The sequence below is a fragment of the Tetranychus urticae genome, chromosome 3 (assembly GCF_039701765.1).
Source record: "Tetranychus urticae isolate SD_2017Ah chromosome 3, NJAU_TeUrti_SD_1.0, whole genome shotgun sequence".
NCBI classification, from domain to species: Eukaryota; Metazoa; Arthropoda; class Arachnida; order Trombidiformes; family Tetranychidae; genus Tetranychus; species Tetranychus urticae.
Window position 1 is genome coordinate 23072804 of NC_142960.1, and position 15986 is coordinate 23088789.

The following is a 15986-nucleotide window of genomic DNA, read 5'->3' on the forward strand; positions in this document are numbered from 1 at the left end:
ACTTTTTCAATATGTTGTTTGTGTTCAGAATATCGACATTTTTTACTTCCACCAATAACTAAAAGTTTAATTAGATTCAGTTAAGATTCAGTAATACATTACTAAAATGATATTCATCGTTAATTTAATTTTTTTGCTCATGTGAATCGATATAAATACATTGATAACATTAATTGACTTCAAATGCTAGAACTAACCACTTTTAATCAACGATAAAAATTCACTTATCGGTTGCATTGAGTAACTTTGAATTTTTTCTTGACAACTTCTTTACTTTCAATCATTTTTATCTGACAAATTATTGTTTACCTTTTTCACAGTAGCTGATGGTTAGCTGTCATTTTTACTCATTTTGTTCCCTCTTTTGATTAACACAGATACTTAACAGCTCTTACGCTACTGTATTAAATCTCAGTCAATTTCATACATTGTAATCAATATAATCTCCAGTTTATCAAATGAATCTCCAGGTTAGTCAATCTTGAATAGGAACACCATCATGGATCTAAATTAGGATTACATTTGTTTGACCTAGAAGTTAAATTAAATTAATATTAGAGCCATAAAAGACATAGATATACGTTGGTTTAGTTTAATTTTATCCACTGTATTGGCTTCAGCAAACACTAAGGTTATTTTATTGTTTACATTTCTTTACTTGATTCAAGTTTACTTTAACAGTAACCATGAATTTCTTGCTATCATTTAATCATTATAATCAGCAGTCGTCCAATTTGATTTGCAGTTGTTCATTATACTGATTAGACCTGATCCAAACTTGGAATTGAAAGTATCCGAGATGTTAATAATATAAATCAAGAGATATCTGGCATGTTGAGAGGCAGGTTTTCCAAATAACTTGATGGACCGAATTGATATTGCAATTTTACTTCACAAATTAAAGCTTGGTATTAAACAATGATTGCATTGAGTTGTTTTAAATATACACTCATTTACTTTTTTAAATAAAAATATTAATTCCATTGATAATCAGTTGATGATTCGTCTTTGAGATGATGATTGTTCCATGTTTAAGTATTGATTTGATCGTCGGCTAAACGCTGTTTCTCTTTCATTAAGATTTTCTACATTCGTCACCAAGCAAACAATTTTAACAGAGAAAGAATGAAGAAAAAAAGGTAAAACAACTGTTAGTTAAGAAATTGAAATTTTAAATTCTGATGATAACTACAGAGATTCAGATTAACATCAGAATTGTTTCTGCAAGAATAAATTAAGATTATCAGTTGGATACTTTGCCCAAATCATGTTCTTCGGTGACTTCTTCCTTGAAATTAAAGAAACGACGTCGAAGGCTTCGTTTAATTAGCAAATGAACCTGATCCGAAAAAATGGAAAGTGTGATTAAAATATAAACAATGAACAAACTTTTAAAAAAAGTAATCTTGATGTGATTAAAGTTTTACTGAAATAATCAATGATTTTCATTACCTCAGAATTGCAGAAGCAAAGTAGTGTAGCTGTGATGGCTCCTTGCAGAGATGCAGACACAAGTCCAATGTAAAGTAAAATTTTAGGTATAACATCGCATGATTGAAGAAGAGTTGGCTCAATCAAGAAAAACAGGTAATGAACACCAAACACAATGATAAGTATTGAGGTTGCTCGCAAAGCTGAACGAAAATGATCCGGTGAGGCTGTTAATTTGGTGAAGAAGACTCGAATAATGTTTAACAAAAGAATGAGATTACCCTATGATGACGAAGAAATTAAAATGAAAAATTATTGAGGTAAAATAAGTTAATGGACTTGATTAAGATATTTACGATTAACGCTGTTAAGGGAACAACTGAATAGATCCAAGCAATGATTGGCATTGGTTGAGTCCAGCATTTGTTATTATACTTTGGCAGTGAATTAACAATGCAATAAGGTACCATTGCAGAAAGTGGAAGAATCCAGCCAAGAATATAAAATGGAGTCATACTTTTTTGCTCCCGGAAAGCAGCAACAATCATTTTATGAAGATAAATACCTTCACACAACATCCAGCCATAATTAGTTAAATTAGCGGTCCGATATAAAACATAGAGCATGATACACCAAGATTTACTGCATGCGAGAGTGAGGGAAAGAAGGGTAGAATATTAAAATAATATTTTATAAGACGAAAAAATAAACTGGTTTTCAAGAGTTACTTACTTTTCGATGATGATATTGTCCTCATGGGAATCGAGATGGGTATCAGTGACCGCAAGATTAAACAGTATTTGTGTTATCGATGTGAATATAAAGGAGGTGAAAAAATTGAGATGAAGACGAATCCGTAAAATGTTATATTGCTTGTAAAAAATGTAGATACCACAGGCCAGCAAAGACGCAAGGAGAGAAACAAAGTGTAGGCCCACACGCACATGAGATCGATAAAGGTTGTTCCGTTGTCCTGTGTAAGTACAACCCGAGTAGTCAGTCTTCTCCTCGCCAGCAATTGTAAGCCAACTTCCATTGGATAAACAACGCTTTACTGCTTCACCCCGAAGACAGACCGGTGGAAGTTCATCATGCCGTTGAAACGCAGAGTCAGGACACTTGTCAGTCAAAGAGGTGTCAGCCAACGCATAAGGCCAACAGTTCCAACCATCCCATTTAGCTTGACAGTAAGTTCGTCCATCTTAAAAAAGAAGAGATGATTGTAAGAGTAATCGAGATGACAATTATTAGGTAATTGTTAATAACAAGAGAGTTTCACTTTACATGAGTCTGTTTACATGGTTCAAATGTTGTCAACTGTTGAAAATAGAAAGCTGATTGGTTGATTTAATCCATATAAGTAATGCCATCTCTTATGTAATAAAAATTTATTATTTTCACTGATCGTATGAAACTATTTACACCATTTATTTTTATTTTTCACCACAAAATAGACTGATTTAGAGTTGACTGTATTATTATTATATTATTAGAAGTATTACAATGATTATTTATCCTTATCATTTTTTTTAAGATTGTTACTTTAGGCTCAATCATTGAGTCAATGAGAAATTACCTGTTCTTTATGAAGTGTGATTAATATTGATTAAGAGAAAAGATAATAACTAATGACATTTTTACTTAAAACACTGATTAAGTTTATGAGACTATGAACATTGGTACGAAAAAATACACAGTTCTCTATCCATGGACCTTTGGATTGCTACTTCTTTTTGTTGCTCTACAATTTGTTCACCTAATCATTGGATTAAATGATTATATTTACAAGTTAGTCGTATATTCCTCTTCCCCTTGATTCACCTTGTCGGCATGGATAAAAAAAGTTAAGATCTACTCGGGGAAAATGTTCCAGTTTGACAAATCATCGATAAACTCTTACCTTTTGGTCTTTCCAGTTTGGATAAAACGCCACTACAGCAGTTGATTGCATCTCGACAACATCCAATGAAAATATCCTTTCAAGATACAATAAGTGAATCATGTTCAGTTAAAACATAAACTCATTAAAGACTTGCTGTAAAAGTGTAAAACTTTAATGTTGAACTTACTCGAAAAAATTGATTCTTAAACATTTTCAATATCGGATCATCTTGAGGTGAGGTTAAATTGAAAGACCAATAGTCAACTGTTTTGAGTGGCTCATTTAAATTGAGTCGATTGCGGAGTCCACTTTTAGATTGACCTATTTTAGGTCGATAAGCGTACACTTTACCATTGACACTAAGATAATCCTTTTGAAATGCTCGATTGTCCATATAATGGAAACATTGAGCACACATGTCATAAGCAAAGTCACTTAAATTGTCGTATTTAGCTGGACGGTTACTTTGACATGGAAAGTTAACCTGATCCAGATTATTCAGAGTATTGGTATAGACGACACTTTGAATGGTAAAAATTAACAAGATTAAAATGAGAAACATTAAAATAAATTAGATTGATCAATGAAAAAAGGGTGAAAAACAATGGTTAAGACATTTTAAGTCCAATAAATTAGATTGAATGAAAAGGAAGAGACTAAAGTGAATCCAGAACTGAAGCAATTGAAAGCAGCAAATGATAATTAGTTAACAATTATAAACACAAGTATCGCTAGTGTATCACTTGACTCACTTTTTCATTAACTTAAATAGTATTTGATATCAATTGATTATATTGGCTTACTTTATCATAACTCTTTCCCAATGTTATTAATACCTTTATATCAACATGATAGATCGGCTTATTTATAGTATTGCTAACTCATGATATTTTATCCCAATTTTTGGGATTCAACAATAAATCTGATGAAACTAGGATTTTTGTTAAGTTTTCAATCGGTATCATTAATGACAACCTTATCTATAAATTGAGAGGAATTAGTTGAAACATTTGATTGGGATTTATTGATTCAAGGCATTTATTAAAATATATGCAGCTTATAATTCAAGATGAACATTGATGTAGACTTGATTTAATTACAATTGAGTTGTATTACACTGGCTTTTACAATCACTTTTTTGTTTATATAAATATTGTAAGGAGCTTTTTGTTTTTCACTCAATTAACTGTTCAGGGGAAATACAGTATAACAAGAAAATATTAAAATTATTGGTCGCTATGATGAATCCGATAATGAAAACCTTTTCGTAAATCTTTTGATACAACTTGAGCATCCATTTTCCCCTTTTCCATTCTTTTTATTTCAACAATTGCGAATCATTGTCACTTATAATTTCAACTGGATCCACCCAAAGGGTTACCAAAAGAAGATTCGCATTGAAGTCGGTAAATGGTCAGTATTTGAAGTCTCGACATGATCAAATTCAATTGAACGCATTGAAAATGAGAGAAATGATGGCTTAAATTACATTGGTTTCATTAAAAATAAGACATAAGAGGTTCACAATATTATCTTATAATACAGTTGGATTAAAAATACAATTGAAATGACTAATTGAGAAGGGAAGTCTCACAATGGGATCACAATCAAATAGTTAGATATAAATTTTAACTCGTATTTGGTTTGTAATTTGTATATTTGAAATTTTGACTTAGATCATTCATTTATCTATTTAGATAGATATCACTATTCATTTAGAAAGGTAATTTGACCTAAATAATAATAACTTCATAGGTTAATTAGGTAACTAACTGGTAATAACTGAGTTGACTAGAATAAGTCAAGATAAAAGAAGTAAATAAACTTTCGAAAAATTAACGAATATCAATCTAAATGATTACCAATGTATCAACCGTCCACAGACAAAAGATAAAACATGAACAAAAATGGAAAACATATGATTAAATGTTTGGTAAGTGATGGAAAATGCTATGCAGGTCGAAATACCACAAAAAATCTGATTTTCACGTCTTTACAGAAAGCTCATTCCTATGATTCAATTTACATCATATCTCGTCTTCAGACCGACATTGATCAGGAAAGATGGCACTCAAAAGTAAAGAAGATTAGTAAAATGAGGAAAAAGACGAAGAAAAAGAAGCTCGCGAATTACATATATATTTTATCTGAACATTCTGTGATAATTTTCTGATATCACCATTTTATCACGTCAGGATTAATTCTGCTGTTTTCATCTGGTCCTCTTATTTTACAGATCAATTTACTACCAAACTTCACATTTGTGCTCTGGATTCATTGGGCTATTCAGAGGACACTTGAATGTATCTGAGAATTCCTTCGAGTTGCTAAGAGTTCCAATGACACGGAATCTGTGCGGACTGTGAGGATCATTGAGGACTTGAAGTTTTAATGCTTCAGGTGTAGCAACAAAACACCAAACTTGCGCGAAACGAACGAAGAATATCTGTTTACTGGTTAAATTGACTCCGGGTAAAGCTGGTTCGATATTGTGTTGAGCCCAATTTTCATATGCCTGCAAAATAAAAAGCTTGTAATTAGTAAACGTAAATTTTTCATTTCATATTTAAATTTATCAAGCAACTAAGATTTAAATTGAATTTCTAATCTATAAAGTCAATTTTCTTTCATAGCTGATTGAAGTGACAAAACACCAAGAAATATCAAGTTACAGAAATCTTATAATCCAATGGTTGAAAAATTTCAAATGAACTCACATGGAATGCAGCTTTGAGGCCACCATTATCAGCCAAATTCTCCCCCAAAGTTCTTTCTCCATTGATCTGAAGGTGAAAAAATATTATCGAGATACAGTTAAACCCATCAAATTTAAAAATATGATGAAAAATTGACCAATACTAACATAATCACCATTGATTTCATAAGAAGAGTACTGTTTAACAAAACAATCTACACGCTGTTCAAAGTTTTTGATTGTATTGTTATTCCACCATTGATGGAGGTTACCATATTTGTCATAACGTCGACCTCTATCATCAAAAGCGTGCGTCAGTTCATGACCCATTACAACTCCCATTGCTCCAAAATTTACTGATTTGGGATAATTCACATCATAAAAAGGAGCTTGTAAGATTCCAGCAGGAAAAACTAAATACAATGAAGAAAATTCAGAAAGAAATAGATGTTAGAGGTTAAATGCTATTGGCATCGGTCAGATAACTTACCCATAGTGTCTTTGGTTGGTGTATAATAAGCATTGACAGTGGACGGTGTCATTTCCCATTCAGTTTTATTGGCCGGCCTCGTGATTTTTTCAATATTTTTTTTCAAAGCGAATTTGTTAACCCTAATGTTATTCTGAAAATATTCGTTTTCTTCAAATGTAAGCTACAAATAAATGGATGCAAAAGAATCATAACCGTTAAGTAAAATAACCGTAAAAGCTGAAAATTACCAGGCAGACCCACAGAAAATATTTGAATAGCTTTGTATATTTACTGAATACACTAGTAGTAAGAAAATGACATCTCTGGCTCACTACCCAAACCGGTTTAGCCCGAGCCAGAGATGTCATTTTCCTACTACTTAACGTTACATTCATTATCTTGAATAAGAAAATAAATTCAATTTGATCAAGTTTTATATTAGAAATATTTTTTTAGATCAATCACTATGAGTATCGCATCAAAATAATAAAGCGAAAGTATTATTTTCATCATCATTTTACAAGATCTACAGTTAATCATTATTCATTACTTGTAATAATGATCTACATCTTGTATCAATTATTCTCTGTGGGTCAATCTATTAGCAGTGAATCACTTACTCCTTCATATTTTTCATTTAGTTTGGTTGAATTAAGAATGAAATCAGGAAAACCAATCATTTTGGTTATTGCATCAGCCTGGATAGTGATAAAATAGTGAATTAGTTTTACAAGTGAATTTATGTCGCAAATAATTGATATTATTTGATTTTCAAGCAATAACTTTACTTTTTCTTTGGCAAGTTTTCGAGTTTCTGTATCCATCCATCGGAGATTCGGGAGATTATCTTCAAAGGCTTTTCTAATTTGTTCAATCATGGCTTCGGCCGTTGGCTTTGATTCACCTCTGAAGACAGATTTGACAAACATGGCACCCAAAGCAAATCCCATGAAACCATTAGTGTCAGTTACACAATAACGCCACGAGGATTCAATTCCTTCAGAGCCTATTAAGATGGAAAAAACAAATCCAGATTTAATAAGCTTGCAGCATGAATTTAATTCCTAAATCATAAGTAATCTAGCATATTACTCACCAATTAATGCTTTCCTTAAGATTTTGGAAGCTTCTCGAAAAGGCTTAGAAAGGCATGAGATGAGCGATTGAACTACAGACCAACCCATGTAATTTGCAAGAACACTGAAAAAGAAATGGTAATTATTGAGGTTTTTGTTTAATAACATTAAATCCATTGATTAAACTAAGGTTGCTTATATAACTCTGCTTCATGAGATTTAATAGATTAGTTTAACTGTCAGTTACAGAAGTTCGTATTTTTCAACTGAGCCTAGTTTTTTTTGTTTACTTATTCCAAAGACCAAACTTTGTTTATCAACTCGCATAAATTGACCTAGAATACTTCAAACAGCAATTCCTTAGAATTAAATTTGAAGGTTTTCTTTGTCTTTTGCCTCTAAACGCAATTAAAATGTATTACTATAAACATAATGATGAAAAAAGGGTTTTCAAGTTCACATAGAATAGTTAACAGCTATAAATAGATACAAGCAAGTTGGTAATCCATTTCCCATAATTGACTGGGCACAGAAATCAAATTAAAATTTTCCGCATTTCGTTTTCAGAAACATAAACTCTTTAACAGTTAACTTTAATTCCTTAACTTCATCTAGAGCTTTGAAAATTAAAGATTCAAGAATAAATTGGAAAGAAACGACTACCCAATCACTATTCAATCATAATTCATTCATAATAACTTATATGTCAAAATATAATTCAATGTAACAGTCAGTTACAAATTGTAGTAACGAAATCTTATCTAATAAAAGTCAGCTCGATTGGGTGAAGAAATTACAATCGATTATGGTATGGCAATAGTTATCGAACAACTTACATTCGTTTTTCATCTGTTTTGTTGTACTCTACAACAAGATCGGATAAACGTTGTAAATATTCAATTGAATAAACACCAACCAACTCATTTTCTGTTATATTATATTCGATTTGATCAAAGGCCTCTTTAAAGTAAGTAATCCAGTTGATTGCCGGGGCAGCTTTTTGAAGCTCTTGCAAAGTTATCCGCTGGTAAATTTTATCGTCATCAGTTCGATTCTCTGAGGGAACAGTTATCTGTAATCAAATTGAATATGAAAATTCATTGTAAACTAAGCCATAAAAGTTAATTTCAGTCACAAATAAACCATTTACATAGAATTGAAAAAACCAAATAAAAGCCATTAATTTAACTGTTATGCTATCATTTCAATGAATAATACACATAATGAAGTGAGTTAATTTTCAGAAGGTTGCAAAATTGGTAATTTTTACAGCTTCATGGAAAGATTATTTGACAAACTAATTGAGTAACAGTTTAACTAAATGAAAATGCCTTTAGTTTGTGGCTTTTCAAAATATGTTAATGGTAATTTGAAAGTAAATGTCACCAAAATTTACCTCAGCCAATCGAGTTTCAAATTCAATTAAATCGTCAACCTGTTTTTCAACGTCCCTCTGTTTTCCTCCCAACAGAACTGCTACTTTTACAGTGAAAGATTTAAATGCTTGTAAAACCTAGAAGAAATGAAAGATAAATAATTGTAATTATCATCACTAATATATTCAAGTCACAATTGTAAATTAATTTACTGACCTCATCGTCGGATGACTTGTTGAGATAATAATCTCGACTTGGTAAACTGAGTCCACCCTGGTCCAGTTGTATGATATTATTAGATGAATTTTTAGCATCAGCTCCAACAGCCCATGAGAAGAAACCTCCTCGATTGTATCGATTATGGACAACTTGTAATGACATCTGAAAATCCCATGAAGAAGCATTGAAATCCGAGCTCATATTCCATCCACCAATCTAAATATATTTCAAGAATAATGAAAAGTTAATAAAGGATCGGTATAAATATCAAAATAAAGTGATTTTTGGCAAAAAGAAGAAAACAAACACCATTTTTGTTGATCATTATTGATCTGTCAGCCTTTTCGTAATCAATTAGGGATCTTCGGTGAATGAACTGGATAAGAAAGTAAATGTTCATATGGATCAGAGATCAACAGTTAAACCATGGTAACCATTAGGAGATGAGTTGATAGTCACTCAAATCTTGTATTAATATTATTCTATTAGTAAACAATGAGTAGATCTTAAGAATCTCATTAATTTAGGTTGCTCATAAAAATATTGCTTAACCATTGGTAATACATCAATGTACTGAAGTTAATATTACAAAGAAAAACTCAACAGGAATTAATTAATTTGTTTTATATACCTACGGAACTGATGCATTGAATATGGTTGAAGAATGAGTTAAATATATCAAGTAAGATGAAAATTGATTGAACATGTTTGTTCAGTAACAAAGAGTTAAAATAGTGAAGTTAAGCTCTGATATTTCATATTGATGAAAACCGTAAACTATTGGGATACAAAAACGCTTTACAGCATTTTTACCTATTTTCATAAGATTGTTAAATATTGTTTCAAATTACAATATTAATATTAGTATTATGAACATGAGCCGTTTAATATTTTTGTTTGGACCACTAATTTAAGAGGCAGAGTAGATTAGGATCCACAAGAGGAACAATATTATCAATATAATTTGATGAAAATGAGCTCAATAACCAAACTAACTCAACTCGCAAATACAGTCCTAATTCAACATTATAAGGAAGAGATTCAAAACTGCAATATAATCAACAATCTCAATCAGGTGAATTGGTGAGATTCTCAGATGATGAAGATTGGATGAAAGCTGAATTGAATAGAAATACTTACTTCCGTTAGGAATTGCTGCATTGGCATTGCACCCAATTTTTCAATGGTTTCATTCTTGTCCAGACAAGATCTATAATAAACCCGCGATTCTTCCTCAGCTTTACTTTGATTTGTGCTATCCTGTTCTGTAAAAATATGGTTAAAATTACAATTATGGTTACAATTAGTGCGATTTCCTGAAGATTCTGCTCAAATTTCTCATATTTCATCAGCCTTTTGAGCAATATCTATGGAAATTGTATAATCCAACGAATTACAAATTAATTCATTATTATGAGGAAATATTAGGATGGTTCCACAAGATAAACATGGATTGTTTAGCTAATAACTCACAAATGTCAGTGAAATTATGAGAACCAGTTGGAGTTCAAACCAATTGTTGGTTATCATTATTGAATAAACAACATATGGAATAAGTTTCTTACCTAAAACAGTTTTCATAACATATTGATTATCTTGCCATAGTTTTGCAAAAGGACCCCAAATTGATTTACCGTCAGGTAGTGGGTTTGATTCAACCCATCCGCCGCAGGAATATGCATAAAAATCTTGGCAAGGATCTTTACTGACGTCCATCGAATTAACAATTGTACTTGCTATACTTAAACATGATTTTGATAAACAAAGATCTGCGAATAATAAAGAATGAGAAATACACATTTACGTTAATCACACTGGGTTAGGAAAAAATAAATAATCAAAATATGTGAAAATAATTTCATTTCTGCTGTGAATTCGATACATCTCTAGTTCGAAATAGATTATCAAGGGAAAATAATTTCTTATTTGTGAAAATTTCATGCAATGCCTATTAACAGAAGTTTCAAATAAAAGTAAAAACAATCCAATTTCAACAACACAATGGAAAAGCTAAATATTGATATAAGGTGCGAATAGGAAGATTAAGAAGAGGATGATTAATAAGAGAAAAAATCACGCAAATCTAATAAAAACATGATTTCCAAGTTGAATAGAGCAATGAAATATATTGAATATAATAAAGTCATCAAGATCTAATGTTAAGAGAGTTTATGCTTTCAAACCATTCTGTTTATTGAAGATTCATAAATTAATTTGTAGGCTCATTAACTCCTGGTAAAGTTTCTTAAACATCCTTTTTAATTGAATGAAATTGTCAATAAATTGAGATCAGTATTGAGTTGTTGTGCCCGGATTAGGTTAATTTGAAATTTGATACCCAATTAGAGCAATGATATAATATCGGTTTTTTGGAATGAATAATAAGACTGATAATAGTTTTTTACGCAAATGATTAGGAAACGTTTTCTAGATCGAACTTGGTCAATTAGTCTCGATGAAAAGAAAAAAAGGACAAGACCAACAGACTTAAATACAGAACCAAGATATCGATTGCTGAATATGATCTCAAGATGTTTCTAAAAAAACAGAAGGAGAATCTAACAGCCTAACGTTATTTGAGCTCAATTCAGGCTTATTGGCATGTCGAAAGTAACTTGTCACAAAGTACTGAAGTAAGGAAACAATAAATTTTTATATCAATAATAATGCTATATGAGGAAACGAATATTGTAAATTGGCTAACAAAAAGAATAATGAAAAAAGAAAATATAATACAATTGTTGAAATCACAATCAATCAAACAACTTACCATCTTTACTAGACGTTGAAATCTTAGAGTGACCAAAACTGTTGACAACTATAATGAACAAGATGAGCGCAATAAGTGCGGTAACCAATAAAGAAATGATTAAAAGTCTTTCCAATGGCGATGCACGGTCCCAAAAGTTGCGACGACGAGAACGTCCTTTGTGAATCATAACTGAAGGTGTACTTTGTCCGTTTCCAAATTTATTGGTTGTTGATGATGATTGATTATGCGAGTCAGCAGTGTATGAGGATTGAATGTGAAACAATACTTGAGGATTTTGACTATCTGAATGCATTGCTTCAATAGGACTAGATACTGAAAGGGTTGCTGGATCAAGGGGTGGTCCAGAATTTTCAGGTGACATTGTTAATTGTGATGATGAAGTATACATATTATCAAAACCAATTGTATCCGAATAATTAGGATTCACGGCGTCGTCCTGAGTAAATTCGGCTCTCTTATAACGAGGCATTGTTGAAACGGTTAATAATAAAAACGATATCAATGGTAATTACAATTGCAATAATGATAACAATTGACTTAATTAACCAGAATGGTTTAACTCTGCAATTTTATCAGTAGACATGCAAAGAGTAACAAAAAAAATAAAGATATGTTTAAGGGAGGTAGGAAGCGGACCGTTGTCAATCAGTTAGTCACATATAGCATGTAACTACATTTCACGGGTGATTAAAAGAATGATAATCTTGTTGATCCATAATAATAATTGTTCCTTGATGTTGTTTCTTTCTGTTACAAACAAATATCATAAAAGTTGCGAAGCTAAGATTATACCCATAATCAATTTTATGACATAAGAAGCACATAAAATATCACGATTAAATGGGATTTATCATAGAGAGTGGTGAAAAGGTAGAAATGGAATTGAATAGGAAAAGAGAAAAACCAGGTTCACATAAAATCAGACGATAATTAAAGTGATATCTGAACTGGTCAACAGGTTTTGCTGATTCTTCTTTTCCCTCTGTTCGCAAGATTGGAAAAACATTTTTCACCTTGTAGTAATTATGGAGCATATGTAACATCGGTGGGCATAAAATTTTCTCGAGTTTGCTCTTGGAGCAGAATCACACACCATGCGCCTTTTAATGAAGATACCAGTATTGTTCATTGCATGATGGTGATAATATTAACTTGAATGGTTTAACAGAAGAGGTAGAGAAGAAGATGTGACAATAGGTAGGTAAATCCATAAACAGGACGAACAGTTCAACACAAGATTAATAAAAACCATTCGAAAATTGCACATGAAATTTACACAGAACTCTTTGGCTTCTTTTCCCACCAGAAATGTTTGAAAAGAGGTAACTGGTTAGGCTAATGATTTTACAACTATTTTGACGTTACTCCACTGGTGTCTCGTGTCCAACAATCGTCATCTTCAATAATATTATTGAATTGACTTTAATCATGTTATCCATGATCCTATGAGAAGATGTAAAAATAACATTACCATTTGCAGTTATCACTTGCGCAATAAGACGCTAACCCAAACTCAGATGGCTTGAGCAAGCTTTTCTTCTGGCTCAACCAGAATGGAATGGGTTAAAGAAACTGAGAAAAAAAATACTCACCTTCTTGATTTTAGTCAAATGTTTCCTCTTTCCCTTTACAATTACCATTCTCGAAGGTTTAAACAGCATTTTCAACATAAACAAGGTTCAACTTTTTCCATAAGATTGAAAAGAGAAACTAGAAAGAGAAATGAATCTCGGTAAACAAGAAACAACAGAAAAAAAGAAAGAGAAAAGTAATCAGAGAAAGGCGGGAGAAGTTAACTGGAGATTTAAAGTTGGCTCGCTTTTTTATCTGCGAAGCTTCCAGGTTTGTTTTCTTTAGATGTTAGATATTTTTTTTCATTTTTTTCATTATTTGTAATTTGATTTAATCACATGTGTTGAGTTTTGTACTTTTGATTTTATGTAATGGATTGATGATGATACTTTGTTGGTTTCCTGGTTTGTTGTTGATACTTTTGCCTGTTTATTTCATTTATAATTATGAATTCTACTGATTTATCATTTTGAAAGTGTTTATCCATGTTGCATGTCTCTCAAAAGTTTTGTTTGCTGCCAGATTTATGATCATTTGCTTTTTTCTGAGCAATTTCATTTCTGAAGACCCTGAAATTTGGATGGTAAAATTGGTATTTACAATGAAACTAAGTTACTTAAGGCCAAAACAACTATAAATTATCTGATTGCTCGAAGGGAGAGTTCATTTTAAGTCACTTGGAAGGCTAAAAATTTTTCTCAAAAAAAAACAGATTGTACTTATTGATTGATCACTAATTTAATTACTAAGATAAACGAACAAACTACTCAATTTCAAACCAAATTCCAGCCTTATTGTTTACCATGCGTCTCTCTGGTGGACAACCAATTGGTAACTGTTATCTAAGTAAATTAAATTCTTGGATCAATCATGAAACAATCGTGTTATGAAATCACTTTTGAAGTCTAGGTTGAGCCACACACAAACAATAGTTATTATGGTTGCTGATGTTGAATCAATACGGGTGAGTATTAAACCTTTCTGACAGTAAATCAAACACTAATTTTTATATCTATGTTATCTGTATCATTTTATCAAGGACTTCAACAAAGACTTAAGTTTTGGACAACAAGAGACAGTTATCAAGAAATGTTTTTCGTGGTTTTCAGAGAACATAAAATTTGCATATTTTCAAGCTTCAACTTTTCAAAAGACCCAGTAAACACTAAAGAAACATTGATTCGAAATCGCTTTTCGAGTATGAATATATTCAGTAAGAGTACCACATGGATAGTAAGCTGATTTCGGTGTCACTAAGGTGTCATTAAAGTTCAGTTCTTTTTCCAAATCCCTTCTGGAATCTTCAGATTAACAACTTATTCTTGTCACAGAAATTTTTTCAATTTGCTTTATTCTGCATTTTTATTTCAACTACCTTAGAAGGATGAATCTATCATTACCGAATTGTTTCCTCAACTTCAATAGCATTGATTATTTAATAATTTTTTTAATTGCCTTTTTTTCTTTCCTTTCTGTAGGTACACGCAAAGGCTTATACAGTTATTTTTGAACAATCTTAACTATTTACAAGTCATTTGAAATTGTGCCTCTTGTGTCACCCTTCATCATATGATTAATTGTTCCTTGGTGAAAGCCAATTATCATTGTAATATTGATTGAATGGTTTACAAAATGGCTCAACAGTTGATTTGACAAAGGCCAGAGAAAGATTAATAACTACCGAGAATTATTCTCTTCACCAATGAATTCCTTACAATTTAATTCAATTGAAGACAATTTTTATTGCATTATGTCAAAGACCTTTGTTGACTCCAATAATATCAGATGATAAATATGGTATAATTATCTCTCAAGAGATGAGATCACGAGTTATCTACCAGAATTATCGTAAAAGAACCAACAAACTCATAGCCTGTAATTGGAAAACCTGTTGATCGAAACTAATTTTATTCAGGAATCCAATTGAATTTTGTCTGCTAAGGCTAATCGTATGAAATAAGATAGCTTTGTTTCAAACCAAATTGTTCATTTATTGAGTGGTTATCGAAACAGGAAGCAATAATGCGGAATAATAAGCCAGAATTAAAAGTGAGAATTTTTAAGATTTTATTTCGCTTAATTAGATTGATCAAAACATGAATCACAAACTTGAATTGACAAACACTTAAAAATATGCACTCGACAGGGTCTTTGATTGTAAACTGAACAAACAACGATTAAATATTGCAACAAGATGAGCGCTTTTAAACTGTTTTAATCAGGTTTTCATTTCAAAAACCGCAAAAGGATCAAACGTTTGGAGCAAGGCGGCTTTTAAGGCCGATAATTGTAACTGTAAATTGTGACTTCATCCAAGTTGCTTGGAGCAATAGAGGCGTCATCTAGTGACTCATTTTCCATTGAAAAGTGAATTAAAATTTGAAATCAAAATTGAAAATGTTTCTCTTCATTTTCAATGGTAATTATTGAAGAACATTAGATTTAAATTGCGATTAAGATTTTGATTAATGAATAGTTCTTAAGATCCAC

General features: G+C 31.4%; 2 protein-coding genes across 5 annotated transcripts; both read right to left on the reverse strand.

Moving 5' to 3' along the window:
- Positions 1 to 578: 578 nt before the first annotated feature.
- LOC107365273 (calcitonin gene-related peptide type 1 receptor) lies at positions 579 to 3979 on the reverse strand. 3 transcript variants are annotated; one of them, XR_001569389.3, is made up of 7 exons: positions 3501 to 3979; positions 3332 to 3407; positions 2164 to 2632; positions 1788 to 2073; positions 1453 to 1713; positions 1193 to 1339; positions 579 to 1085 (listed from the first exon to the last, which is right to left on the reverse strand). XR_001569389.3 is itself a non-coding variant. In XM_015932758.3 (7 exons), exons 1-7 carry the CDS (start codon positions 3873 to 3875, stop codon positions 991 to 993), a joined length of 1641 nt encoding a protein of 546 aa, XP_015788244.2. In that variant the 5' UTR covers positions 3876 to 3979; the 3' UTR covers positions 579 to 990. The 3 variants fall into 3 exon arrangements, 2 of the variants coding, with proteins under 2 accessions (XP_015788244.2, XP_015788245.2); XM_015932758.3 differs by having other exon boundaries at positions 1261 to 1339; XM_015932759.3 differs by having other exon boundaries at positions 1256 to 1339.
- Positions 3980 to 4333: 354 nt separating this feature from the next.
- Positions 4334 to 13669, reverse strand: Nep3 (M13 family metallopeptidase neprilysin 3). 2 transcript variants are annotated; one of them, XM_015932755.3, is made up of 14 exons: positions 13517 to 13669; positions 11922 to 13367; positions 10717 to 10920; positions 10292 to 10416; positions 9149 to 9367; positions 8953 to 9069; positions 8393 to 8628; positions 7577 to 7680; positions 7269 to 7486; positions 7101 to 7178; positions 6499 to 6661; positions 6177 to 6421; positions 6031 to 6096; positions 4334 to 5828 (listed from the first exon to the last, which is right to left on the reverse strand). In XM_015932755.3, the coding sequence occupies exons 2-14, from the start codon at positions 12391 to 12393 to the stop codon at positions 5559 to 5561; spliced, it is 2517 nt and encodes an 838-aa protein (XP_015788241.2). In that variant the 5' UTR covers positions 12394 to 13367; positions 13517 to 13669; the 3' UTR covers positions 4334 to 5558. The 2 variants fall into 2 exon arrangements, with proteins under 2 accessions (XP_015788241.2, XP_015788242.2); XM_015932756.3 differs by lacking the exon at positions 13517 to 13669 and having other exon boundaries at positions 11922 to 13420.
- Between the last annotated feature and the right edge of the window lie 2317 nt (positions 13670 to 15986).

Excerpts from the sequence above, each read along its gene's own strand:
- LOC107365273 (XM_015932758.3), bottom strand. The coding sequence starts at position 3,875 with ATGTTTCTCATTTTAATCTTGTTAATTTTTACCATTCAAAGTGTCGTC. Across the intron at positions 2,633-3,331 it reads CAAACTGGAAAGACCAAAAG|ATGGACGAACTTACTGTCAA; the intron begins GTAAGAGTTTAT and ends TTCTTTTTTAAG. Across the intron at positions 1,340-1,452 it reads TTTGCTTCTGCAATTCTGAG|GTTCATTTGCTAATTAAACG; the intron begins GTAATGAAAATC and ends TTTTCGGATCAG.
- Nep3 (XM_015932755.3), bottom strand. The coding sequence starts at position 12,393 with ATGCCTCGTTATAAGAGAGCCGAATTTACTCAGGACGACGCCGTGAAT. Across the intron at positions 10,417-10,716 it reads TGTTATGAAAACTGTTTTAG|AACAGGATAGCACAAATCAA; the intron begins GTAAGAAACTTA and ends ATATTTTTACAG. Across the intron at positions 8,629-8,952 it reads TTGAAACTCGATTGGCTGAG|ATAACTGTTCCCTCAGAGAA; the intron begins GTAAATTTTGGT and ends ATTTGATTACAG.